The following is a 27,658-nucleotide window of genomic DNA, read 5'->3' on the forward strand; positions in this document are numbered from 1 at the left end:
TCCAAAATACAATATAAATTCGCAGCACTACTGTTCTTGCCTATGTAGCGTGAATATGTAAAATACAGAAAAGGTGGAAGAACGCTAAAAACAAGATTTGTCAAATACTATTTTGAAAGTCATTCATTCCCAAAGCCTAGCGACTATACGAACAGAATCTTCTGTAAGATAGCCTGATTCCTTGCTGTGATAGCTTTGGTGGTAAAAAAAAGCTTTGGTAACCGAGAGTAAACAACTACAAAGGGTAAAATTATCACCATGTTAGAATACAGATTAAAAGTTTTTTTTTTCTCATCTTGATAAACTTTTAATAATAGAGTAAGATTTGACAGAACGCCACCCATAAAAGCGTTTTATTATATTAGGAAAAATAACTTTAAGAACTGCGATGGATATTTTTCCAAACTTATAACAGTTATATGTACTCTAATTTAAGTTAGGTAATTTAATACTGTTTAATTTTCGAGTTTTTAAAATTTATTCTGTCGAAAAATCATTTTAACTTAAAACATGCAAAATGAAATATACTTTTCAAAAACAAACATAGGTCTAAAATTAAATTATTTTTTCGAATGCAGAATTGTATTAGAAAACTTGCTAGAAGAAATCTTTCGAAATTTAGGAATTACGTCAACTATATATTTTCTCGACCCAAAAGACAAGAGAACTCTTGCATCAAGCATTGGAACAAACTAGCCTTCGTGGACGACTTTTTGATGGCACTAACCGCATTTGCGTTACATAAAGAGAAAAACCTTCCAGGGTTAGACCGACGGCTACGGGATTCAAACCAATGATCTGACTAAAGATATTTTTTCGTCAGAATTCGAGAGCCACCTGCGAAATTTAAAAATATACATATATCCCCCTCATTCACATTTCTCTGACCAATGAGGTCACAAAAGAAAAGGCCTCTTAAATTGTAGACTTAATTTCAACTGGACTCGAAGAAAAAAAATAAATTTAAAAAAAGTGCATTAGTCCTATTGAACATAACCAGCTTTAGAAAATAGTATAGTACAAAATTAGGATTAGAAAACTAAATTTGGATCTACATTTTGGAAATCCATACCATATTTTATCAATATCTTGCAATTTTTCATCAGAAAATGTCGACTTTTTTTTATTTGTAATGTCAAACATTAGATTTTATTAGCAAAAACATATTAGAATAACAATGGAAACATGGAAAGGTTTCACTAAAAAATAGAATTTTATAAAATTAATTCTAATAGATATTGGAATTATTTAACTGGAATCTCAGTAACTGACTATTGTTACTGACAATTCTAAGACTGGTTATTCTCCTGGTATTATACATGAATTTTCCAGGTTTTTTGTAAAAAAAATTGCAGCTGTCTTTGACTATTCCTTGTTTTTTAGTGTTAAAATTCCCTAACGATTCCAGGATTTTTCTGTAATTCCTGACTCGTGGAAGCCCTGTTTATGTGTATTAAAGTAAAAAAAGCAACAAGTAAAAAAGTTAAACACATTTATTAATAGAACTAATATAAATATAAAACGAACTATACAAATAATTATTTATGCTGTCAATTTTGTATACTTCACAAAAACCAGTTCAAAAATCTTATTTTTAAACACCCACAAAGTAATAAGTTATAACCTGCACATCAGGTACAGTAGTTGCAAAATGCTTTACTACAAATGCTGATATAAATAACTTTCTTTAGTAGATCATATTTAGGATTATACAGTACAGTTGTACAAATACAATACATCATTTTTCAGTTATGCCTGGTGTAAATAAAATTATAAAATGGAGGGTCATCGTTGTATCACAGTTTCATGACAGGAAAAAAATAATCTCAAGTTCATCCAAAAACTATGCACTGTTAAATATTTCTTATTTTAAACAAACAATTTTTAATCGACAACTTTACATAAATTAGAAATAATATGCATCTATTAGAACAGTTAACAAGATAGAACAGCTATATTATTTACAGAATTTTGTTCAGTTAATACACAACCTATAGCTTTCAATTATGACAATTAGTTAAATTGATCAATACTTAAAAAATAAATTTCTTTACGTAAGAAATTTTGAAATGAGCGTCATACAAAATGCGAGAGGGAGTAAAAAAAAAATTGGGATTAAAAAAATTTATATGCATTATAACTATATGTAGACAATATTTCTCATAATTTACAGAATTTCAATCATTTAACAAATTAATTATACCTTCAGTTTCTTGCGGAGCACCTATTTATTAAAATTAACAATTTCAGAACATTCCTAATGCATTTTGTAATAGTACAAGTGATTTCAAAATATTGAAACAAATAAAACTAAGTAGATGAAATTTATGATTAATATAAGATTAGAATTCAAATCATAATCTTAGAATGCATTTAATCGATGAATCGTAATCTTGATTCATGACACAGATGTTTTATCGTGGTTAAAAACAATTTGGTGTTATTTAAAAGATCTGACATTTTTATATACAAAATAAATTTATTTAAAATGAAGCGAAATTAAAATATGTATCATACATGTATCTACATAAAATTGCTCTAACTATATAACATTTCAGTAATTTACTCAAACAAGACAGTAATTTGCTCATAAAAAATTATTTTTTAAAGCTCTTCAAAGCAGATATTCTACAGTTATGTAACAAAAATGTGTAATTTTTTAAGCATAACTTTTACATGAGTTTTTTTTTTTATGGACAAAATAAAAAAGCAAAGAGTGTACAGGATTCTTACACTCCTAATAAAATTTAAAAAGTAGCAGCAAAATTAGGAAAATCAAAATGTATTTGTATGAATTTGTATTCACCACTATGCTTAATATTTCCAAATAACTAATTTTAGTCGTAGAACCTCGAATATAGCATTTTGAACTTTAAAGTGAAACCTGATAAAATGAAATCTGTAACTCTTTTATTCGAATATTAACACCACTTTTGAAATTTTCTAAGAGCTGTATGAGCCTATAGGTAAAAAGTTTTAGCAGGGAAATTTACAAATGATTGATAGCATGATTGTGAATTCTTTATCTTATTGTATATTGTTTTCATTGTATATTGGGTTATACAACAACTTTTTTCAAAAGCTGAATCAGGCCAGATACCATATAAGGAGATATCGTAACAGTCTTAGTAGCACCTATAATTTTTCAAGGAGGCATTTTGCAATATGCTTTTAACTTCAGAATCATTTATTAGTAACTCAGTAATAATACTTCAGACATTAGTTCTGGAAGTTATTGAGGACCTTAGAAACTTATTAACACTAAAAATTATGATATTAAAGGTAAAATTTTAAATGAGTATCTTAAGGGCCAAAACAATTCAAAACAAACTTTTTTACATCTTTCTCCTCTGCTGCAGCGATGCAAAACCTAGTTTTTGAATTGAATCAGTAATGTATGCATTGCACTTTTATAATTTTCATTGAGTATTAAACATTATGATTTTGTTAACTTCAAATAAACATTGATGTTATTCTTATTTTTAATTATGTATGACATCATATAAATGCAGTTATAATTGTTTACACTAGCAGTTCCTAATTTTTTTTTGCCTATGGAACTTTAAATGGCAAACCATCTTTTGATATAACCTTAAACTTATAAACTAAGTATATAAGGAGAATTGTGAACATATTAACAAGTAAAATACTACTTTATTTTGAAAATATTGAAATAGAAAAATAAAAGTTTTTCATCACTTTATCATTAATAATCTTAAATTATATCAATTTTTTATGTTCGACAATTAAACTTGCAATCCTGGAACTGAATCTAGTCTAGTTATGAATTTGTTTTAGGTTTATTTACATAATCTGAAAATGAATAAAATAGGCAAAATTATGATTTATGCTAAAATGAAAATTAAAAATTGCAATAAACATTAATAATGGTTAATTGTGAAATATATGTGTTTATTAACAAATGTAGTTATTTTTATTTTGAGTTGAAATATTGTTGATGGGAAATATTATTGAGATTGGAAAATAGTGATGAGAAATATTACTGAGATTTTTTTAAATATTTTTTTTTTTAAATAATTTATTCAATTTATTGTCACTAGGAAAAAATAATATTAAAAAAAATTGTCATTTCTTCTCCCTTTGCACTTTAAATAATTTAATAGAGGCACCCAAAATACGAAGTGAAAAAGGATTATTGATAGGATATAAATGTAATTAACATTTCAAAAATGCAACAAAAAAAAATTGTTTAAAAAAAATCCCAAGCCCTTAATTTTTTTGGAACTCGAGGGTTCCACAGAACACTATCTGTGAACGAGGAGTTTACAGAATTAGATTTCTAAATTAGCACGCTCTTTCCTTACATGGAATATTTTCTCGGATTTGAGTGTGTCAATTAAAGGAGGCTTTGTTGTTTGAAATGACATTTTTTAAACTTATTAAACTGTTTCTTTGTAAAATAGAAAAGAAACAAAAGTATGTGTAGTAAACAAGAATTTATATATAAAATTGCTGTTAACTGTTCAATGTAAAAAATATATAAAGTATAGACACATAAAATGTTTCTAATAAATGATGTATTATGTTAAGGTTTGACAAACAAACTTCAAAACACAATTTTAAAAGATTCAACATGTTAAAAAAAGTATTATAATAGATACACAAAATTAACAATTAATTTGAGATTGATAGTGGAAAAATTGGCACAAAGTTAAAAATAAACAGTTAAATGAATTTTTTTAAAATATCACAACATTGCTAAATAGCAAACCAAAAAAATACATTTGGTAGCTGCAAAATCAACAACAATTAAAACTGATGGTAGCAACTTTTTAACATATAAATGACAAACTCATCAATACTAAATTTGAATTTTAAAATATGTAAATTCTCATAAATTTTTACATTTAAAATACATTTTTGTAATTATATATTCCTGCATGATATGGTAGAATTAAAACAGCTTATGTTATAGACAATTTAAAATGTATACAAGAATCCATCAAAAAGCTTTGTTTTGTATCTCAGACCATTGCCAAAAGGAGAAAAATAAAGAATAAGAAAAGAAATACTATAGAGCAGTGAATTGAAAATTTTCAGCGACAAAGGAAATTTACTCTGGCTTGTTTAAAAAATATTCGTTCGAGAAATAAAACATTCTTAACAATAAAAACCAATATAAAAGTATCAATTTTTGACTAGGATATTAATTATAATTAATAATGATTGATGTGATTAGTGACTAATTTTTAACATAAAACTTTGCTCTTTTTCTTGAAAAAAAAAGAAACTAAGATAAAAATTAAAGAAATTAACAACAAGCAAAATTCAGTATTATATGTATTCAAATATTATGATTTTCACTAATTACATGATTAATAAATATTTTATAACAAATAATCTTTTACTGATAATATTACTTGAAAAACAACATACAATAAAGTTACTTATATAATTGAACACTAAATTTACAGAAAAAAAAAAAAAATGTACAATTTTAGGTTGGTAAATGAAAACATTCTAAAAATTATCTATTAAGATTCAAACTGATTCCAGTGATTCATTTTATATAGTCCATTAAATTTCACATACACATTAAACAATTGCAAACACAGATTTCACAATGCAAGAGATTCACTTTTTCTAAAGCAGGCATTAACAACCTATAACTAGCAGACCAAACATGTTATTCAAATTAAAATTATTTTTACTTTTTAACCCTTTATTTTTCATTGTTTGAAGATTTACTTAATAAAAATAACATTAAACAACCTATTTTAAATGCAACAAACTGAAAGACTACATTTTTTAAATTAAAACTCTTTGTTCTTTTTATGACACTCAAAAGTTTGAGATTTTTTATTAAAATTTGTTATTTAGTTAAAAATGAAGATGCAGTTGAAAAGATTAATACATTTTCACAATTGCCTTAAATGATAGTCATAGAAATTTAAACTTAAAAAAAAAGGACTAGTAATTAAAATTAATTTTAAAAAAGAAAATAAACAAAATTAAAAGACAATGGGAAAATGGCAAAATAATAAACACACACTTCAATTAATGATGTATTTAATAGCAGCCTTTCTTAATTGGATAGTCTGGAAAGTTCATGCTGAATTCTGTTAGGTGGCCTATGCACCTATCTTAACAAATTAAAAGGATTTTATAAAACATAAGATAGAATTTGTAGGCCAAAATGCAGACAGAATTTGAAAAGTATGGCCTTGAATTAGCCTGATTAAAAACAGCAAGTGAACAAAAAACTCCCGAAATAGCAAGTCAGAAGAATTTTTGCCATTTTATGTATGTTTAAAAGATGGGACAAAAGTTGTTAGAGATCGTAGGAGATGTTTAACATCTATTATAATCACAACATTTCACAAGATATTCTAATCATTATAAAATCCCCTTAATGGTAGAAACTTCAACACTTTGAGTACGAAAAAACTAAGGTTAATGCCCAAAAAACCCCAAAGGTTTCAGGATAAGTATAAAATTTTCAAGTTGCGTGAAAGATGTAAAAGAGTGATACTATATTTGTACACCATAATGTATTGCATTCGTGTACTAATTTGTTACTGTAAATGTACACAATAACTGAAATGTGTTGCCTTTCAAATTTCATCCAAAATAGGTGCAAACTTTCAGGACAATCCAATATATTTATATGCATGGTGTTCTGCAATTATTACCCTTAATATAAATTTTCAGAAACCTTGTCAAAAATAAAATTAAAAAATGTATACACATTAAGGGTTGTCAATTATCATTTAATATGAACCAAAATCTGTGAAATTACAAATGTTGAAGTTGAGATTAAAATTATTAAAACTAGTTTGTTTGCCTAATGAAACTTGGAAGTGTTTCAAATAACGCCTTTCCCACAGTTTCATACAGAAATCAAATATGATTCGATATTTTTATTCCAACATTTCGCAGTCGTCGTTTGTTATATTTTGATAGCGTTTTGTCTTTTATATTTAAATGGCATTTTGCACTTTATTAATCTGCAATCCCTAACAAGTATTTTGTTTTTACAGAATTTCTTTCAAGGATTCTAAAGATATACATTAAGATGTGAATACCAGATGAAAATAAAAAGAAAATTTCAATACCTATTGTAATTATTTTATTACCTACAGTTGGCCTGCAAGTTGAAATAGGTCGCCACATCTTGTTCTAAAGCAACTAGACTTATGAACTCAAAACAGATTGAATAATACTACATAATTAACTAGAATTACTAAGAAATATCACTGCTGCAGCACTAGAAATAATCCTAAATCAACATAATTATTATCACACATGTGCTGATGGTATCACTTGGCAGCTTTATCTCACATAAATGGTATTTTGCACTCATGAGGCAAAGCTCCTCTTCTTGGATAAAATATGTGATTCATTGAATAATTCAATAGATTAGTGACATGAGACATGTATATATCAGAGTATCTAAAAAGACGTCTAGAAAAATAGGTTGGATTGTGGTGAGTCCTGAAAATACTGCCAAACTGCTTGTTAAACATGGATTTTGTATGAAGTCTGCAAAAACAAAAATTGCAACTTTATTTGGGGGAAAAATGTTTTAACAATATAACAACTCTGAAATATGTTTGAAAGGCAATTAATACAGGACGTGAAATTTCAGTTCTAAAGCATTAGCCAGGTTAAGATGTTTGTTTGCTACTATTTTCACAAAAAATATAAATAATTTTCAAATTGTTAACAGAAGTAAAGAACTTTTGGGTCAACAAAATCGTAGAAAATCAAAAATTGAAAGATGTTAATTGCTAAAAGAAGCTAGTATTAGTTTTAAAGAAAGTTTAACTGTACTGTCTTTATCACATTTCATTAAAAGTTCAATATCAGAAAATTAAGACATAAGAAATGTTCCAATAGTTTAAACATCTATATTCGGATATTACTGATTTCGACGCTAAACTATTGCATATCAAATTCAGACCCAACATCAAACTCAGCTGGGGGTTGAAAACTCTATGGGGATTGGGAGCTCTGTACTTTGAAGTAATTATCGCAGCAGTTCAGAGTGGTAAATTGGAGACAAATTTATATTTTTGATGCTATTATTTCTAAATTATATGGAACAGAAAGCTATTTTTATTTAACATTGTATAAATTATTTCTTAAAATACAGCTTAATTAAAATTATTACTATGAAAGCTAGTTCAAAGATGTTTTGTGTGAAAAATTAAAAAACAAAGATTTAGAGCAAAAAAAAAAAAGTCAAACAATCAAAATAAAAAATTTGAAGGAGAGTGTTTGTAAAACATTTGAGAAGGTTACTGTGAGCCCAGTAACTTTATCAATTAGTATTCTTTGATTAATTAATGTTCAATGGGGTGATAAGTATCAAAAATAATAACATTCTTTGCTTTAAACTTTTAACAAGAGGATTTTATACATCATTACACAAAAAGATTCACAGGTTAGAAAAAATAGCATTTGAAAAATATTTAAATTATCTTAGAATAATGAAATATTATAACATTAATTCTTAAATAATATTAGTAAAAATCTTAGTAATGTAAGGAAAATATGTTTTATATAAAAAATAATACTAAATAAAAATTAATATAAATACGAAAGAATTCAATAGCAAAACTGACAATCGAAACTTGAGAGTTTCATTGAAAAATCTTATCACAGTACAAATAATAAGTGGAGAAATCCCTGATAAGCAATATTTAAAATTTCAAATAGTGACCGCTTGGTTTTAATCATTAGCACTCTATGGATTTAAAACTTTATTTGATTAGTTTTTATACATTTTGAGAAGTGTATGAGAGTTAATTTTTGGCAAGTAGTTTTGGTAACCATAAAACTAAAACAAAAAATTGAGAAATTGATACAAATAAATATTGAAAATCGAAATATATAAATAGTCAATAAATAATAATAATAATTAATAGTCAATAAATAATAATCAAATTTTTAGAAAAAGTTTATTTTGAAATAGACATTTTGAAGTAGGATTGATTTACTTTTGTGGAGAAAAAAATGGATAGAAGAAAATTGAATTAGCAGTCACAAAACTGTAATTTTATAATATATATATCCGACAGCTAAAAAATATTATTTACTTAAAGCAACTTTTATTTCGTAATCAATATATTTTCTTTATAAAAACATAGCATAGACAAGACTAAATTTTATTTAAAAAGATATAATAGGCTCTAGAATTCAGCACAAATTGCAATTTTCTTAAATATTTACTTATTCTTAAATACTGTACAAACTTATAAATGTATATATGTACTTATAATTATTATATATGCTTATGTATAATTGAAATCATTGGATAGCAGCATTTGAATTACACTCAATACTTTTATAGAAATTAAAATACCTTAGATCATCACGCTCCGTTAAAAGCTGTTCAATTATATCATTAGCTTCTTCATAATCCTAAAATTAAAAAGTATGCAATATAAATATGTAACTTAGCCATGTGCTTAATAATTTAAAAAATAAAGATTTTTTCTAACCTGCATTTCTTCGATTAAATGTTGTAGAGTTTGGAGCCAGCCAACATCATGGCGAAATTCTTCAGAATTCAATATCTGAATTTCTTTCTAACATAAAAAATATTTCAGGATAAATGTAAAATAACAATATTTAGAACAATTTCAAAATTATTTAGAACTTCAATAGGCTTGTTCAACTTCTATACAACTGATGTATGCAAATTCAGAACACATCCATATGATAGAAAATTTATTACTTCTGAATTTGTTGTTAGAAATTACTTTTAGCATATTACTTTAAATATAAAATGTTTAAAGGAATATTTTTATATCTTATTCTTCTAGAATATTTTCTCTCAACGCATAAAAATTTGAGTTAAATAAGAAATTTAGATTAAAGCGAAGCAACATGAATAGAGCTCAAATAACTATACAAAAGTGTGTGTTTCATTCGTGTTGTTTTGCTTTATTCTTATAGAGCACAAACTATATCCTTTTCTTATTTGAATAGAAATGTAGATGTTTTATTAATACATTTAAACAATTAATAAAATATCTCCAGCAAAATCTAATCTACAGTTATGTGAAAATTTCACAATGAAACAACAAATAAGGATGTAATTTTGAATACCAATAATAAAAAACATTTCGTTTGACAAGACAGCACTGCAAAGGTGAAAGCATGTCTTAGTTCCAAACCCCAATGATATAGGGCAGCACCACTATTCCTCAGGCCACTTTCTCAATGTAGACATAGATCTGAAGGAGAAGGAAATTTTTTCCAGATCCCTGCACCCTCAGTACTGCTCAACAAATGACCACAAGCCTTCCTATTCTACAGATTTTACAAGCAGGTATATCACATGTACTCAATGGTTCTTAGCAGACTTGAGGGTCGAACCCCAGTCTCTCTTCCAGAATCGTGCTAAACAACTGGGCTACCACAACCCAGAAAATACGTAAACAGGCAGTTGTATGCTTGGTAATGCTTAAAAGCTAGCTTTGCTTCTAGAACGAAATCGTTTAATGTGGTATTTACATGGTAAAAAAAGTAAATTAGTCTTACATTTAATTCATAGATGATAGCTCCTGTTCTCCAGCCATGATGAAGTGTTAGATCTGCGAGATCAGAATAAATTTGATCCCCAAAGTACAATACTGAATTACCATACCAGCCAGTCATCCGCTGTAATTCCTTTAAATTGCCCTAAATAAAAATGATTAACACTCAACATTAAAGAATACATAATAAAATGCCATAAAATATATTTGAACATTTTGTCAAAAAGAGGTAAAAAAAACTCATGTTCTCTTTCTGTGATAATTAATTTTATTACATATACTTAAAAAAAGACAAATGTTGAAAGAGCTTTGAAATAATTAGCAATCTTACCTCAATATAAACTTTTCCTTTTTCTAGAGATTGCACTCTTTCCCAGAGTTGACTATTGGAAGGTACATCGTAAATCCTAAAGGGTCTGTTAAATGATGCAAAATTAATAATACTTAACAAAATATGCTATAAATAAGATTAATAGTTAAGGAAATAAAAATTTCATAAGTAAGTTTTGTTGCAAAAACTTTTACACTAATGCAATATTTATTGAACTTAATATTTATTTACAAGTAGCCTAGATAATTTTCTAACTATGGGTGACTTCTGTCATGAAAATTTAGTAACTTTGATTCCAAATTCGAATACTTCTGTGGATTATTCACACAACTAATTTTTAAGAGGGGAAAACTTTGGCAACAAATCCAAAGGTCTGTAATAGGAATTAGTTTTTTAAAAGAGGTAATTAAGAGAAACATACTAAGAGGAATTTTCTTGCTAACAACCAATGTCACTCCTTCAAAAACATCCATGTAATACAGTACAGATAATAAATGATCCAAGTAATGGATCAGATTCATGATTAAATTAACAATGGCCTAAATCAAATGTCTTTTGAATGAACCAAAAGTCTTTTTGACTGACTAGTAGCAGGGCTTTTTATTACCCACCTTTAAACAATTTATTCATTTTATTAAAATCAAATTATTTCAAAATTTAAATATATTTAAAATGTACCACTTTATATATTTAAAATATTTATGAACAAAATATGAAAAATAATATGCTAGTAAATACATCAGAACATTTTAAGAGAAGAAACTTACATTATATTTTAATTAAATAATTCCTTTTTTTAGTAATAGTTAAACTAAAAAAACTCTTTTTTTTATTTACAAAACTATTAAAAATTCAGTTTTATATCAATCGATTTAACATATTATCAGTAATTATATCTATCAGTTCTTATATCAATTAAACTACTCTTTAGCATAACAAGAACTTAAATTACCTGTAGGAAAAATTGACTCACCTGGTTTGACCTGTAAAGAATCTAGGTTTTCTGGCCTGTACAACAATGACATCAAACAGGTCTGCCCACTTAGGACCTATCATGTACTTCATACCATTATCACTGTAAGATACCTTAGTTTTAAGTCTTGTCATGAGTACGTTAAAATAAATTCAAACCAAAAATAAATTTCTTAAGCTTACAAAATGTAAACATTTGTCATAAAATTAATTTGAAAAAAAATCTAATTAATTACAGATTAAAATCCAATTATAAATATAAATAGTAAATTGAATTTAAATAAATATAATAATCATAAAAAATATAAAGTGGGAATTTTTTTCTTTAACTAAAAAATTAACTGTTAATATCATTTATGTGAACCAATGGAAATCTGTATAAACAGATCTTTGATGAAAGTATATCTTAATACATGGGTAGTGGTTTTTCTTTTTAATTGTTGAAAATAGAAATGCTACTTTTTAGTTACAGGTAAGTAAGAGATAAACTTCAAAATATAATTGAGATTTCCCTCAGTATATTATTTATAATTGATGTATTATAATGATTGAAAGAGTACACGAACTCGATTCAATTTTTAAAAAGCATCTGAACAATATTAATCACATATAAATAACAGATGAATTGAAGGAAAACTTACACAAACTTGAATGGGCTGTTAGTAATCAAAAACATTTTCTTTCCAGCATCTCTCAACCTATACAAAAAGGATGGCATAGCAGGATGTTTCTCAAGGTACTGATCTAATTGAAAAATAGAGAAAGTAAGAGATTGAATTTAAAATATAACTCAACAATTAAGTAAAAGAAAGAGATACAAACATAAAAGAGCTATTAAAAATCAACATGATTAATTAATAGTCATAGTTAGTGTGTAAGAAACTTAATTAGCTAATAGCTCATTAAACACTTTGAAAGTATATTAAAATTTTCTAATTAACTAAAAGAAAGACATTTTTTAAAATTAGATTCATTTAAGTTAACTAGTATATTAAGTTTTCAATATAAAATATTAATTCATTGCCCTCCTCTTCTTTACAAGAAAATTAAAAATACCAGTATCTTACGTTTCATTTAGGAGCCAGCATTACAAAGAATAAACTTATGACAGAAAAATTATTTTGCTTTAATAACAAAGATTTAAAAAGCTATGAAGTCTACACTTAATAGTAAAATTGTCCAATATAGCAACCCTCCCATTATTCCGAAGATACAATGTTATTTAAACCTCTTAACACATTTGCCTTTGTCTGATACAAGCAAAAGTTAACGGCAAATTCGCACATGCCCGTGATGCACATGGGCAATCATGTATCTCGCATTATTTTATTTCTGATGCCCATCAGAGATCGATTCTAGTTAAAATGGATAGGCTAGATTAAAACTAATTTTCCTTAGATGGCACCACTAAGCAGAATTTTTCTTGCATAAAAAATCATAAATGTAAACAGTTAATCATAAATTAATTTTGACTAAGTGTTTTTGTAACTTGTTCTGAAAAAATTATCCTATAATGAGTGACTCTGACGATTCTTAATATACTAATTTGTCAGAAAGTTTCAGCCATGAAAGTGATGATCTCTTGAGTTAATTTGATTTTAATATTTTGAAAAATTCAAAATAAATCTGCAACCAAATTGCTTAAACTTTGCTTGTACAATAATTTGTTTCATAACTTTTACATCAAGCCCTGCTACTTAGCCAACCCCCCCCCCCAACGGAAATTGCAAAAAATAACCTACACTATACTTATATATTCATTTTCTGTAAAATTTTTTTAAAAAAAACTATTATTTTTCGCCAGTTTTTTCCGGAAAAAAAAACTTGTTCTTTAAGACAGTGTTCCCCAACCCCCAGTCAGTGGATCAAATGGTACCGAGCCACCCATTTCATTGAAATTGAATTTAAATTCCTAGGTTTACAGCCCAAATTAAAAATATTTGGGCTCCATTAAAATTTTATTTATTTAAAAGAAAATGGACCCCCGAAGGTAGTGACATAAATTTTTTAATGTTTAAAAAAAAAAAAAAAANAAAAAAAAAAAAAAAAAACAGAAAAAGAAAATTACTGCAACTATTTTCTTTTTTAATAATAAAAAAAAATCAATCATCATAACTGTAAATATCATAAATAAAACACAAAAGCGCGTCGCGAAATTTAGATTGGAACTAATGAAGAACTTCGTCTTCTCTCTTGATCGTGACTAATGGATTTAAGTTAGTTAAAATGTAGTTAAAATATTAGTAAGTTAAAATGTTATATCACTTTATATTTATTTCTTGATGTAACTGTAATTTATTCTGAAGGCATGTTTAAATACAATTAAATTAAAATTAATAAATCAAAATAATCTAAAATATTAACAATCAACGTCGTCGGGGCCCCAGCAGGCCGTGGTAAAATTATCTAATGTTGACAGGTCTGCGGTGATAAAAAAGTTGAGGAAAACTGCTCTAGGCTACTAAAAGCAACTATTTTGTTCATTTTTTTCTGTGGCAACCCTGCATTTTGACAACACAAAAAATGAAATCACATTCACTAAGAATCTTTTTCAAAGATCAAAATATTTTCTCCATGAATCTGAGATGATAATTGGGTTTACCAAATGGGCTATCCTGCCTAAACACCTCTGAGACGAATTGGATCACCGAGTTAAGGGGTTGTAACAACAGTCTAAAATTCATGAAGAAACTTTTTGTATTCGGTTGCAAACTTGAGGCGCAATTAGGCTATTATTGCTCGCATAGTAGGCCTCCACAAGCGATATAAGCTCAGGCAAGTTGCATTGTAATATTTCCAATGGCAAACAGCTGACAACAACAAGTTGTGTGTGCATTTATACATGTCCTGTGGCCAACCACAAAGTTAGAGGCTAACCATAAAACTGTTCAAAAGTTATGACGATATTTTTTATTTCGTATAGTTCAATAATTGTTACCTGTACATATATATATATAAAGAGCAAGTGAATATATAAAACAATTTTCCTAGGGAATTTTCGGCCCTCGAGCTATGGATGTTTAACAGTGCAAAGTTAAGTACAGAAATCATCTTTCAAATATAATAATCGTATTTAGTTTATAAAGGTTCCTTCTTCTAAAACTTTTTTAATGTTTGAAGTAAAAAAGATTTATTTATAATCTAATTTAAAATAATTCAATGACATAATACATAGTCAAAATGAGTGATAATTGATGACACTCAAAAGGTAGCATCTCATTTGTATTATTTATTGATTGACTGTAATATTTTTAGTTCAATATATACATCAAGAAATGGCTAAGTTTAAAAAACATGGAAATATAAATAAACCTTGAATTGTAACGATAAAACTTTAATAACTTCGTTAGCAAATCATGAGTGAAAGAGATTTGTTACAGTTTTTGAGAACGTTTATACTTAGTTAACACTGCAAAAAGTTTTTTTACTACATAGTTAAAAAAAATTGCATTGGTTACATTGAAATTAAGTATACAAGCATTCAGTTTGTTTTTGACAAGACCAAATGATTACAGCAGAAACTTTCCTCTCACTTAGCTCTTTTCTAAATGAAAGTTCAGTATACTGAACTTCTTATAAACTCAATCAGTCGAAGAAAAAAAAAGAAAAACGTTTTCTTAAAAGAAAACAGAATTGGCACAATGATTTTTAAGTTAAATTTTTTTAAAACATAGGCCAGGGTTCCCACTCAATTTCAGAAAAAAAATTATCTGACTTTTCTAGGTATACCAGGTAAATTTCAATGAAAATTGACACCATATTTTCATCAGAAAACTTTTATTTGTAATGAGAAATATTAGATTTTCTGTGCATAAAAATATAAATTAATGAGGATGGGAACATTTTAGCGAAATGTGAATTTTTTATGACAAATAATAGTAATAGATGTTAGAAATATTCAACTCAAATCTCAATAACTGATTACTGTTACTGACAATTTTAAGACTGGTCATTTTCCAGGTACAGTACAGAACCCGTTATCGGGAAATCAGAAAACCGGAACGAAATTCGATAAATTTTCTCGCCATTTAAAAAAAAAATTTTTTTTTCCCCATAAGATTTTACGATTTTTCTTTCTTTTTTTAAAGATGTTTACCTTACCATCATTTTGGAAATAATCATTAGTGTATTACTTCATCGTTTTTTCTTATTTTTAAGATTATTTCCAATTTTTTTTTAATTTTTAAAATTGGATTTAACAATAAAAAAACGGCTTTTTGTAGGGATTCAGAAAACCTGAAAAATCAGTTATCCGGAACAGCGATGGTCCCGACCGTTCCGGATAATCGGTTCCCTACTGTATAATATAGGGATATTCCAGGTTATTGTAAAGAAATTGCAACCCCCCGACAATTCCAGGTTTTCCCTGTTCGCCCTGACCAGTAGGAACCCTGATAGATGTGGTTCTCATGATCTTGCAAATGCATAGCATTTAAGTGCCAAAGATTGAAAACCTTTAGCATAGATTTACCTCCACTATAGTGCAATACTTTGAAGTCTAATAGATTAATAAAAAAAATCTTACATGCTTTCAATGTTTTCTGCAGAACTGGTTTCACCTTCATGTGTGGGTTCGTCTTTCTTTGTGATGTCTACTGGATGAAAAACATGACCAATAGGTGTAGATGCCCAATCTGTGCTAACTGGAATAAATATGAAAATATTAAGAAAACAAATAAATTCAATTAAACGATAAGAACAAGAAGTTGATTAACAAATTGAAAAGAAAGACTTACGAGGTGCTAAAGACCAGTGACCTTTTTTTCTGCAACTATTTGTATCCACCACTGAAACACATAAATTAAATATAGAAATAAAATTAATGAGAATTACATGAGAATAATTATATACGAGAAAATGTGAGGCTCAAAACGATATATATATATATTTGAATTAAATGCATTATATTATTAAATAAAATTACTGAGGATAATTATATAAAAATATGTGATGCCAAAAATGATTTTTCTTTCTTTTAAGAATACGGCCCTTTCTGTTTAAAGTATCTTTTTTCTAGTATTTAAAAGGACTTCAATAATTGTGGGCAAAATAGGAAAATGACACAAATCTGTAGTTAATTTGACAGCTTAAACACACAACTCCTGTATAACATAACTCTTTCTCTCACAGTTTTCAATTTTTTTTTTTTTTTTTTTTTTTTTAAGAATTTGGAGAGTTAAAAAATTTAACAATTTCAGGGAATTTGAGCAGAAATAAAATATTATTCATTTAATTAAATCAGTGGTAAAATTGTATTTAAGTTGAATATGTTAGATGGGTTTTTAATTTTTTTTTTTATAAACAGTTTACAAGTAGTTCTGAAATTTGGAAAATTGTTATGAAGATAGAAACACACTATTTGGAAACATGTAAAAAAATTTATTTGTTCATGTAAGATAAAAGAATAAAAATGTCATGTGTAAAAGAATAAAAATGTTATGTGAAATAAAAAAAATTTGCACATCACTTTGAAGAAGAAATTGATAATTTTGCATTATCAAAAACTTTATGCAAGATGTAAAGATTTGGTTATCATCAGGCAAAAATTAAAAAAATCTCTAAAGAGAAGGGGAAAAAAATGAGGCAGAGCAATGTTATAATAAGATAAGATTAATGTTTAGAAAATAAGATTAAGAAGTATAACATATAATAAAGGGGTAAAAAAATAAATAAAAATAGATTAAATCTAAACTGGCAATAAATCTAAACCAGCACAATAAGAAACATCCACATGACTAGTTAGGTTAATAATTTTAACAACTTTTCTTAAAATAAATTCTTAACATATTTTAGTGAGTAAAAAATTTCAGCTTAAGTATGGCAATTAAATTCTGCAATTTTGCCTTTAGTGAAATAAATGACTAAATACTGGGTAATAAATTTGGACAGCTTTTTCTTAATATATATATACTAGCTGACCTGGCAAATGTTATTTTGCCATATGAATTATATCTAGAGTGTGAAAATATATCTTATTTATTGTAAGTGTGTGCGTATGTGGTATATGAGTGAAGGAGGCATGGAGCGCTGTGAACGATGACAGAATGTGAAAATAACAACACACCAAATAATAGTTTTTTTTAATTTATTGTAACTTTCTTTTATAAATTATATATACAACGAATTCTGAAAATGTTAGTCAACAATATTAATCTCTTAGTGCAATGGAGTGTACAATATTTTTTGTCATTCCATCTTTAGCTGACACAAATAAACTGCATGGTTTGCCCACTCGAGAGAATGCCACATATAATTGTCCGTGTGAAAAACATGGTGTGCTCAAATCTAAGACACAAACAGACATTGTTTGGCCTTGTCATTGCAAATGCCAATCTAATGGGGAACTGAATGCGTTTAAATTGAATTGGCACACCTGTGGGTATAATAGGGATTCCTGGAAGTAATATACTTTCACCCCGGAATTCGTCATTTAAAATAATGACTTTGATAAAGTTTTTCCTTAATTTTTTAACGACTAATCGCGTGCCGTTGCACAACCGTGATGGGTTCAAATTACGAAGTAAAAAACCGGATATCCAACTTTGAGTACTAAATTATGCGGTGGTATGCCTGGTAAATCCAATGAGTTTAAAAACTCTGTTGGAAAATTTGCAACTTCAATGGGATCGAAAACTGCATCAACGGATTTACATGTCACCAAGTTACCTGGCAATAACTGTTGTATCTTCAGATTCAATTCGTTGACGTCCACATTTTTTGCTGTTAAAATTGCCCTTTCTGCCAGCCACTCATGATGAATGTATTGTGTGTGTACATCGAGAAATATTAGGTTAATGAGAGCATTTTGTGAATCAATGATTGTGCAGAAATCATCCGATAATTTTATGCATCCAGTCTCATCCTTAGTAACTTTTCCATCATCGATATCTAACAATTGTTTAGAGAATGTTTCAGCAGATGGATCTTGAAGCATTTGGACGCGCAATAATTTGTAATTGTTTTTTTATATCTTTCTATGTCCTGTTCAACACCTCAAGCAAATGTTTGTGTGCCATAGCGCATTCATCCTAGATGATAATTTTACAGTGTTTCAACACTGTAGTCATAGACGATTACTTTTTTACGTTGCACACTGCATTTGGGTTGCTTTATATATTTAGTGGCAGCTTAAATACTGAATGATCTGTTCTGCCTCCATCCAATAAAGTTCCCGCAATGCCAGATGATGCAACGGCCAACGCGATGCCATTATTTGATCGTATTTCAGAGAGAATAAGAGAAATAATAAATGTTTTGCCAGTTCCACCCAGGGTTCGTTGATTTAAATCAGCTTGATTTAAATCATGATTAAAATCAAATGATTTTTTTAAAAAAATCATTGATTTAAATCAACTGATTTTTATATATATATNTATTATTTTTTGCCAGTTTTTTCCGGAAAAAAAAACTTGTTCTTTAAGACAGTGTTCCCCAACCCCCAGTCAGTGGATCAAATGGTACCGAGCCACCCATTTCATTGAAACTGAATTTAAATTCCAAGGTTTATAGCCCAAATTAAAAATATTTGTGTTCTATTAAAATTTTATTTATTTAAAAGAAAATGGACCCCCGAAGGTAGTGACATTAATTTTTTAATGTTTTAAAAAGTAAAAAAAAAAAANCCCCCGAAGGTAGTGACATAAATTTTTTATTGTTTTAAAAAGTCAAAAAAAAAAAAACACCGCAACTATTTTCTCCTTCAATTAGTTTTAATAAAAAAAAAAATCACTCATCATAACTGTAAATACAATACACGAAAGTGCGGAGCGAAATTTACATTGGAACTAATGAAGAACTTCGTCTTCTCTCTCGATCATGACTCACTGATTTAACATTCTAAGTTAAAATGTTAAATTACTTCATATTTATTTTTTTGGTGTAACTGTATTTTATTTATTTATCTGTATTTAACATGCCTATGTTTAAATAAAATTAATAAACCAAAATAATCTGAAATATAAACAATCCACCCAGCGGGTCATGGTAAAATTATGAAACGTTGACAGGTCCGCAGTGATAAAAAGGTTGGGGACCAATGAACAATACATTAAAACATAGCAACCAAAATTTAGCCATATGATTTACAAAAAGTGTCGAAGAAAATATTTAAACTAATATTTTCTTTGACATTACCATAAAATAAAACACCTTGAATCTTTTTCGAATGTATGAAAAGGGAAAAAATCTCCTAAATTCTTATCCTAAGTCTTAGTTGGTCATAATTTCTGGTCATTTTATAGGAGTTTACTCATTTGCACAGGCTACTAGTCTGAACTAGAAAATTAACTCTCTTTCAACAATAAGATATGAAATGCAGCCAGATAAATTGAGTTGTCAAAATAATCTAGTTGTATATTGTTTGTCTTCAAGAAGAAAAAATTAAGTGCTGTAACTAATGTCAATTTTTATAATTTATACCACTTAATATGCTGATTATTAATTTTTAGCAATTCATTGGTTATATATAAATTTAAAAAAAGTTTACTAAAAAGCTACTGCGTACTGAAAAGGCATAAATAATTTTTCCATTTAAAAATCGAGGTTATGACAGAAATGGCAAAAAGGGTTGGGTGTTTCCTTATTGTTACAATGCTTTCAACAGATCACATAGATAAGGTTCTATTTTTACCTTTAAATATTTTATTAAAATACCATTTGATCCTCTTTATTTAAATTACTTGACTATTTACTAGAAAAAGAATGTTTTATATGTTAAAGAATGTTTTAATGTTTTATATAAAAAAAAAAGCTTATTTTAAAAAGTAATAATTACAAGATAGAAAAGAGCCACATTTTTGTGTTTAATAGTGTATCGCTAGTGTTGAATAGTGTAATTTTGCAACATGAATTATATTTTGTAATTAAATGCATTATTTAAACATTAGAACAACTTTAGTTACATTTATTATGCGTCATTGCTTTAATAAAAATTATGTTTCCTCTTTTAAATTGTAGTTCCAATGAATGAAGAAATTCAAGTTAGCCTTCCTTGAAAATATTTTTTTAGAACATGCAATTATATGAACTCCAAAGTAACATTTGTTTGCTTTGAAAGGAATATACCTGAAAAAGAATTGAAAGAAGGTTAACTACAGTTTGAGGATGTTCAAGGATTATCTTATTATCTTCTATTTCTCTATATAAACATCTGTGTGAATTTCAGTAAATCGCATGTGATATTTTTTAATTAAGAAATTACAACAGATATATTTCTTTTCTTTTTATATATAGTAAAACACAGTTTACATAAACCTTAATAGTATATAAAAATTAATTTTGTTTAGAACTTTGACTAATGATTAATGATTTTTGTAAATATTTAATTGATAACACAAAATTTTTAACATAGATATTCTCAACATTTTTAAACATATTCTTACACATTAGAAATTGTTTCAATACGAAAATTTATTTTAATACCTACACTCATAAATTTCTGTATTATTAATAATAATGAATAATAATAAAAGTTATTATTTTTAAAAAAAAAAATGTATTAATGGGAGAAATATTGGCACAAACTTCCACACACTAGCCTAGTGTAGATTGGGAGAGGCCCTTTCATGTTTGTTTACCATATAACAGATATGGTAACACTATGAGAAAGATTATACTGGGCATTAAAGCCCTACTCCAAGATGATTCATTTAAGTCCCACAGTGATAATTAAAGGATCTATCTTTTGGTAACAAGTCAACCAATTAGACCATCTTTTATTTGCATAAATAAAATAAAATGTAAATAATAATTTTTTATTTATGTTTTTATAAAGAAATAACAGCCTCAAAAAAATTTTTTTTAATGAAAATATTTTTTAAAAAAATAAATAAGCAATTACAATTTTTCTGTTGACTAGCTTTCAGTAACATGGAATGGTTATTAAATATAATAGAAAAACTGTTCATTTGTAGTAATGCAAATTAATAATTACTTTTCTTTAATATGTGGTATTAAATTAACTGAGCAAAGTTAGTAAAAATTTGATGCTTTAAAATCTGATTGAGCAATACAAATTATTTTCAGTGCTTCATTACATAGTCTGATACATTTTTAAAAGTTTTGCTCCATATTTAAATACAGAGGATAAACTAAAGAAATATAATGCTAGACTATAATAATTTGAATAGTGACACGACCCACCCTATTTGTTTAGGGTTTACGTCAAGATTACATCAAGATCATACAACTGGATTGATACATGATTACAACTTCAATCGAAGATCGCTACAAGGGACAATGATACAAAATGCGGTCAAACAAACAAATTATATAAAATAGGTCAAAGGACCCTTATAGTGTTTGCTGATTATAGGGTAGGAGGTCCAAGGACCCTTATATCTACCACTCCACATCCACACATTATATAACATGGCAGATAAAAACAAGAAATAATACAGCCCATAATAATGTTATTTCAGAGAGGTAAAGCTATTTTCCTTTTGAAACAGTATTATTTTTCTACAGTAATAAGAAAATGCAAAATAAAAAAGTTTGTATTCCATAAATTACATTCTTATAAATTTCTTTCTTTTAAGTTATATTCTTATAAACTAATCTTGTTGTTAACTCTTATAGTAAACAATAAGATGAGTTAGTAAACAAAGTAAACTTTGTTAGTAAACAAATGAATGAGTTCTTGTATGAAAAAAATACTAATTATCTAAATTGTCAGAGTTATTAAAAATAATGAGTCTATTCATTTGGGGAAAATAAACTTAGTTGCAAACCAACTAAAAGAGTTATTGTGAAAAAAAAAATTAGTTTCTTACTAAATTGTAAATATATTTAGAAAAAATTATTGATCATAGCTTAAAAATGAAAAGAAACAGAAAATTTACAAAAATAAAAATTAAACTTTGGTAGAGTTTACAAACGTTTTACAAAATTCTATTTAAAAACCTAAATCCTCACAGAAATTAAAAAAATAATTGCAGCAGTTGGCATTCACGCAAATGAGCATGATATCAAAATATTCTATGAAAGCAATAAAAAACAAATAAGAGCCTGCATATGATTTTTAAACATACTGAACTTATATAACATACTAACCAATAGTAGTTTCATCCAACATCTTGTGCATTACTGGGTGTATGCTCTGAACTGCATTCTAAAATATGAATAAATTATAATCTATTAGCATTTTAACAGAATAGTATGCTGAAAGTAGCAGAAATTGCAAGAAAGAGAAAAATGTAATAAGAAAAATAAATTGTTTATGAACAATACCAGGAAAATCAATTCAATCAGAAAAAAGAGGTATGTATTAATCTAGTATTTTAGCTTGAGCAAAAAATTTAAGGCCAACATAAAAAATAGAACTTAAAATAGACATAAATTTAGAAACTCCTGTAAGAGCTATTTTTTCGAATTATTTTTAATGTTCTAGTTTTTGACAAAGTTCAGGCTCTGTGTTATACCATTTGTCTCCAATACTAGATTTCAACTCTATTGATAAAAATGCCTGTCATTTGCAGAAACTCCTAAAGCACACTCCAAAAATCCCAGAAATTAACCACTGATACTACCACTTTTTTTTGTTGAAAAAGTAACCCTCCTTTTAAATAACTGCTAGGCACATATAGGTAAAACAATGCATGCAAGACAAAAAGAAAGCTCTGTAAAAGATATTAAAAGGAAAAGTTTCCATGTTATTATTCTTATATATTGGGAAAATTGACATGAAAATTTCCATATTTCCATCCATATTGCCAGCTGATGTCAGATTTTTACCCAATATAATGTTGTTGAACTTCTTAAACAAAATTGTATAATAAAATTTCACATTTTAGCAGTAAATTTGCTTACTTTGATTCTTTAGTGAAAATAATTTTATTATAACTTCACTTAAGTCAGTGATTGAACAAAGCACTATTCTCAAATTAACATAAAAACAAAGTGTAGCTGGCTAGTTGGTATTTGAAAAGGAGATAGTATTATAAATAGAGGGAGTTAATGTATACAAACTTTTGTGCTCCAATAGCAAGTCATGTTTCTTTGCAAAAACTTACAAATATTAGATAACCTTCATTTAATGATATTCAAGTGATTGAAGCAAGCTCTAAATATATTTTTCAATTTTGCTGATACTTTGTAATCTTGATTTTTTTTTAGACAATTTATTACTTTTTTGGATCACACTAATATATATAGATATACCAACAATATCTAAACTTATATATATATATATATATTTCAAATTATCAAAATTTTTACAATCAAGAATATTTAAAAAAAAAAAGTTTTATAAACTTTAATTATGTGCTTCCTAACAGGGTCCAAAATTTTATCATTTAACATGTTTAAAATACTTAAAAATTCTGATTAAGCATGTATTTTTTACACTTACATATCCAGGAGGGCACGTAAATATATTCTTAAAATATCAATTAAATTAAGTGTCTAATTAAATTTTGGTAATAACTACATAAAAAGTTAGATTTTATTGTTTTAATCTGCAAATCATTTTTATTTTATCAAACATCTTTTACTCCAACCATTGGCAATAAAAAATAATAATTATGAAATTTTAAATAGAAATGTTAAAGCAAAAAGACAGAGTGGGGGTGTTGTAAAACTTTTAATTTAATATCACTATATGTTTAATAAAATTTGACTAAGACAGAATCAGGTGAACTTTTTTTACATGCACAATTTGTATAAAATTCGTATCTGCTAAAAATATTTGTATTTTGCCTTTTTTTTTTGTAACCTTTTCTGGTAATTTAGGATTTCAATGCGTTTCTTTACATAGTTTAATTATATGTTTTCATTAATAAATATTCGAAAAAAGTATTTGGGCAAATAAAAGTTTTATTAGGGCATATATTTTTTATGACTAACATGCCTGGCATGTCAAATAAAAATGTAGTGCCCCGCTAAAATTTGATGTATTTCAAATATTATATCATTTATAACAATTATTGTAAAGAATTTTTTTTCATAAAAATATCAATATCTACATATTTTAAAGATTTTTTTAAAAATCACAGATGTTTTATGCTTTTTATTAACGAGATTTCACAAGAATAGTAGGTTAAATCCTTTAGCAGATCTGAATACACCACTTACCTGAATGTCGTAGGACAAAATTTCTGGATGGTAAGCTATACCATTTTTTTCAAAGTACTCTGTTACGTTTGATATGAGACAAATCTCGGGAACAGAAAACAAGTCATTTAACTGCTTCATTCTTGTACTCTAAAATATATAAATAAATATTATAATGACACTTAGGAAAAAAAACTTATTTAGGTTACAGTAGAGTAAATAATGCACATTGAGGTATACAATCAAACTTGTCTATTCCAATCAAAATAACAAAATTTTGGGTACAAATCAGGCAACTTTTTAATAAATGATTGATTAAATGCTAAAAACTTTTTCTGATTTAAATTTTTTTATAAAGCTTTTTAAGTTCATTACACTGCTCATTAATATTGAAAACAATTATTTTGTTTACATGAATATTTAGTTCTTGAACCTCACCTCAGAAGAAGAACCTCTAATCAATTCTTGAGGAATATATGACCCTTTATAAACGGATATTACTTCTTCCTTACTTAAAGGAGTCATTCCTCTGAAGAAGAAAAAAAGTATGTTAATATAATGCACAAAATTATCTAGAATTTATACATTAAAAATATAAAAATCTTATTGAATATGAAATAATTACAGAAAAAATCAAGTACTAGAGAATTTTCTTAATAAAAATCTGCTGATAAAACAAAGTTTTAACTCAAGATAAAAACAAAATAAGCATAGATTTAACAAATAAGAATAGATCAAAAATATTAAAATGCGACAAAAAATAGGATACAAATATAACTTATGCACCAACTTCCTTTAATTATGAAACTGATTTTGAAACATCAGTTAGAATACACACGACTGAAATAATTGTACAATGATATATTATAGAACTAGCTATCTGCAGTGACATGCTTATTCCCCCACAAAAACTCACTGCTTAAACAAAGATGATAAAATAAAATTATTTACTCAAAATAAAAATAATATTGTAAAAAGAACAAATTAAAAATATTACAATTTGGTATCAATATAGAATACAAATTTAATAATTTAGTCAAATATTCCTTGATATTGTATAATTGATTTTGAAATACACAAATAAAATAAATCCAAATACTATAGAACTATACTATAGATATACTATAACCCATAGTTCCAGTGCCTTTCATCTGAAAAAATTAACCCCTCTAGCAGTTCCATGTTGGTCCTGCTATATTCAGCATTGCCCTGAATCTAGTGCATAGGTATTTTATATGTGCTCAGAAGGCTGAAATCATTCAAGAACTCATCCGCAATGGTCAGTTAGGCAACCTAAACAAACTTGCTACTTCAAAATTTCATGTAATCATCAATCTATGAAATAAACACTTTATATTTCCTAATCAGATCATAACGAACAGGACATAACGATCATAACGAAGAATAAAACTTTACAATATTAACAAGTAAATTTCAAAAACAAACTTATAGAGAAAGAGTAAAGAATAGAAAAGTAAAAATTTTCATTTACATTTATTATTATTCAGAAAGCAAAAATTTATTAATATTTTAACAAATTACTGGAATGCTTATGATTAAATCAAACTCTGAAAAAAGCAAAACTAGTTCAGCAACTTAATATTAAACCTGGCTTAAAAATAATTTTTTCCATTTCTTTTTTTTCCTTTCATATTTTTATTAATATTTAACATAGTTCAGGGGACAACTTCAGTATGGACAATTGAAAGTGATTAGAAGGTAAAGGCAAAAGAATGATAGAATGTGCATATCTGAATTTACTATTAATAACAAAACAGAAATATATTTAATTAATGACATTTAAAAAGGATTTGATATAAAAAAAAGAAAATAAATTTCCATTTAATTGGGGAGAAAACTAGTTGAAGAAACTTAATTAATAAAAATCTCATTACCCCATTAAGAAAAATAAAAGAAAATAATTTCAATTATAGTCTTCTGGCATTTCTTGGTGTCATGATATCAAGAAAGGAACAAAATTAAAGATGCTCCTCTGTTCCATGGCGTCATGGGAGTAAAAATGGCTCTTCAAAGCTAAGTGATGATTGCTTTTGGGAAGTAAAATAATTCATTTTCCTTAAACTTAAAAAAATGTAGAAAATTACATTCAAATAATTTTAGATGTTTCCATTTTAAATCAGAGACTAGAAACATTCAGAGAAGAAGAAAAAAATTTCTTGACTTTTTCCGACTGATTTTATGTAAAGTTTCTTAGTTATGTATTTCTCTTAGAATTAAAACATAATTCAGAACATTTAAACTTGTAATAAAAGTTGAAAAAAAAATTTTTGTTTAGAAGAATATTATAATAAGACCAAGTTATTTGGAAAAAATATTGGATATTTTCGGTCAGGGCAAGATTTTGTCAATTAGCAAGTATCAAATTGTTAGTTTAAAAAATCAAATGATAGCTGCAGAAAAATGCTGCAGCAAAAATTATAATAATAATGATAAAATATAGTTTATTAGAAACATTCATTAAAAAATGCCTGTAAAAAGTTAATTCAAAAGAAAAAACAATTGTTCTTAGTTCCTAAAACAAAACTTTAACACTGAAAATAAAATTTTTTCTATGTTACAGGTTATTTATATTACAGTACAGGGAAAAAATGACAATAAATAAATAGTATGAGATGTTTCATCAAAAAGCTGTGTTTTAAACAGTAATTGAAAAAAAAAAAAAAAAACTTTTCAATTCATATAAGTGTTGAAAAAATGACGAAATTGACTTATCTGAAGATTTTTTTTCCTTAAAAGAAAAGAAGTACAAAAACTCTACCTTTTCAGTAAAATATGAATT

General features: G+C 26.8%; 1 protein-coding gene and 3 long non-coding RNA genes across 4 annotated transcripts in view; 2 read left to right on the top strand and 2 right to left on the bottom strand.

The window, feature by feature from the left end:
• Nucleotides 1-7,073, top strand: part of LOC139425381 (uncharacterized) — a 144,566-nt gene extending 137,493 nt beyond the window's left edge. The window contains exon 3 of the long non-coding RNA XR_011636620.1: nucleotides 7,002-7,073. This is a non-coding gene — a long non-coding RNA (uncharacterized lncRNA). The remainder of the gene's footprint in view (nucleotides 1-7,001) is intronic.
• Nucleotides 4,157-27,658, bottom strand: part of LOC107442765 (5' nucleotidase C) — a 36,315-nt gene continuing 12,813 nt past the window's right edge. Inside the window, exons 5-14 of the mRNA XM_071179998.1 lie at nucleotides 25,297-25,387; nucleotides 24,880-25,008; nucleotides 22,861-22,918; nucleotides 12,453-12,555; nucleotides 11,813-11,914; nucleotides 10,840-10,924; nucleotides 10,513-10,653; nucleotides 9,468-9,554; nucleotides 9,329-9,387; nucleotides 4,157-7,503 (exon numbers count right to left, since the gene is read on the bottom strand). Of these exons, the coding sequence (XP_071036099.1) occupies nucleotides 7,299-7,503; nucleotides 9,329-9,387; nucleotides 9,468-9,554; nucleotides 10,513-10,653; nucleotides 10,840-10,924; nucleotides 11,813-11,914; nucleotides 12,453-12,555; nucleotides 22,861-22,918; nucleotides 24,880-25,008; nucleotides 25,297-25,387 (1,060 nt within the window). The 3' untranslated portion in view covers nucleotides 4,157-7,298. The remainder of the gene's footprint in view (nucleotides 7,504-9,328; nucleotides 9,388-9,467; nucleotides 9,555-10,512; nucleotides 10,654-10,839; nucleotides 10,925-11,812; nucleotides 11,915-12,452; nucleotides 12,556-22,860; nucleotides 22,919-24,879; nucleotides 25,009-25,296; nucleotides 25,388-27,658) is intronic.
• Nucleotides 12,496-20,978, top strand: LOC139425382 (uncharacterized). The gene is made up of 2 exons (XR_011636621.1): nucleotides 12,496-12,575; nucleotides 20,767-20,978. It is a non-coding gene; the product is annotated as an uncharacterized lncRNA (long non-coding RNA).
• Nucleotides 15,879-17,178, bottom strand: LOC107442022 (uncharacterized). The gene is made up of 2 exons (XR_006225600.2): nucleotides 16,548-17,178; nucleotides 15,879-16,454 (listed from the first exon to the last, which is right to left on the bottom strand). It is a non-coding gene; the product is annotated as an uncharacterized lncRNA (long non-coding RNA).

The sequence above is a fragment of the Parasteatoda tepidariorum genome, chromosome 4, assembly GCF_043381705.1.
Source record: "Parasteatoda tepidariorum isolate YZ-2023 chromosome 4, CAS_Ptep_4.0, whole genome shotgun sequence".
Taxonomy (NCBI): domain Eukaryota; kingdom Metazoa; phylum Arthropoda; class Arachnida; order Araneae; family Theridiidae; genus Parasteatoda; species Parasteatoda tepidariorum.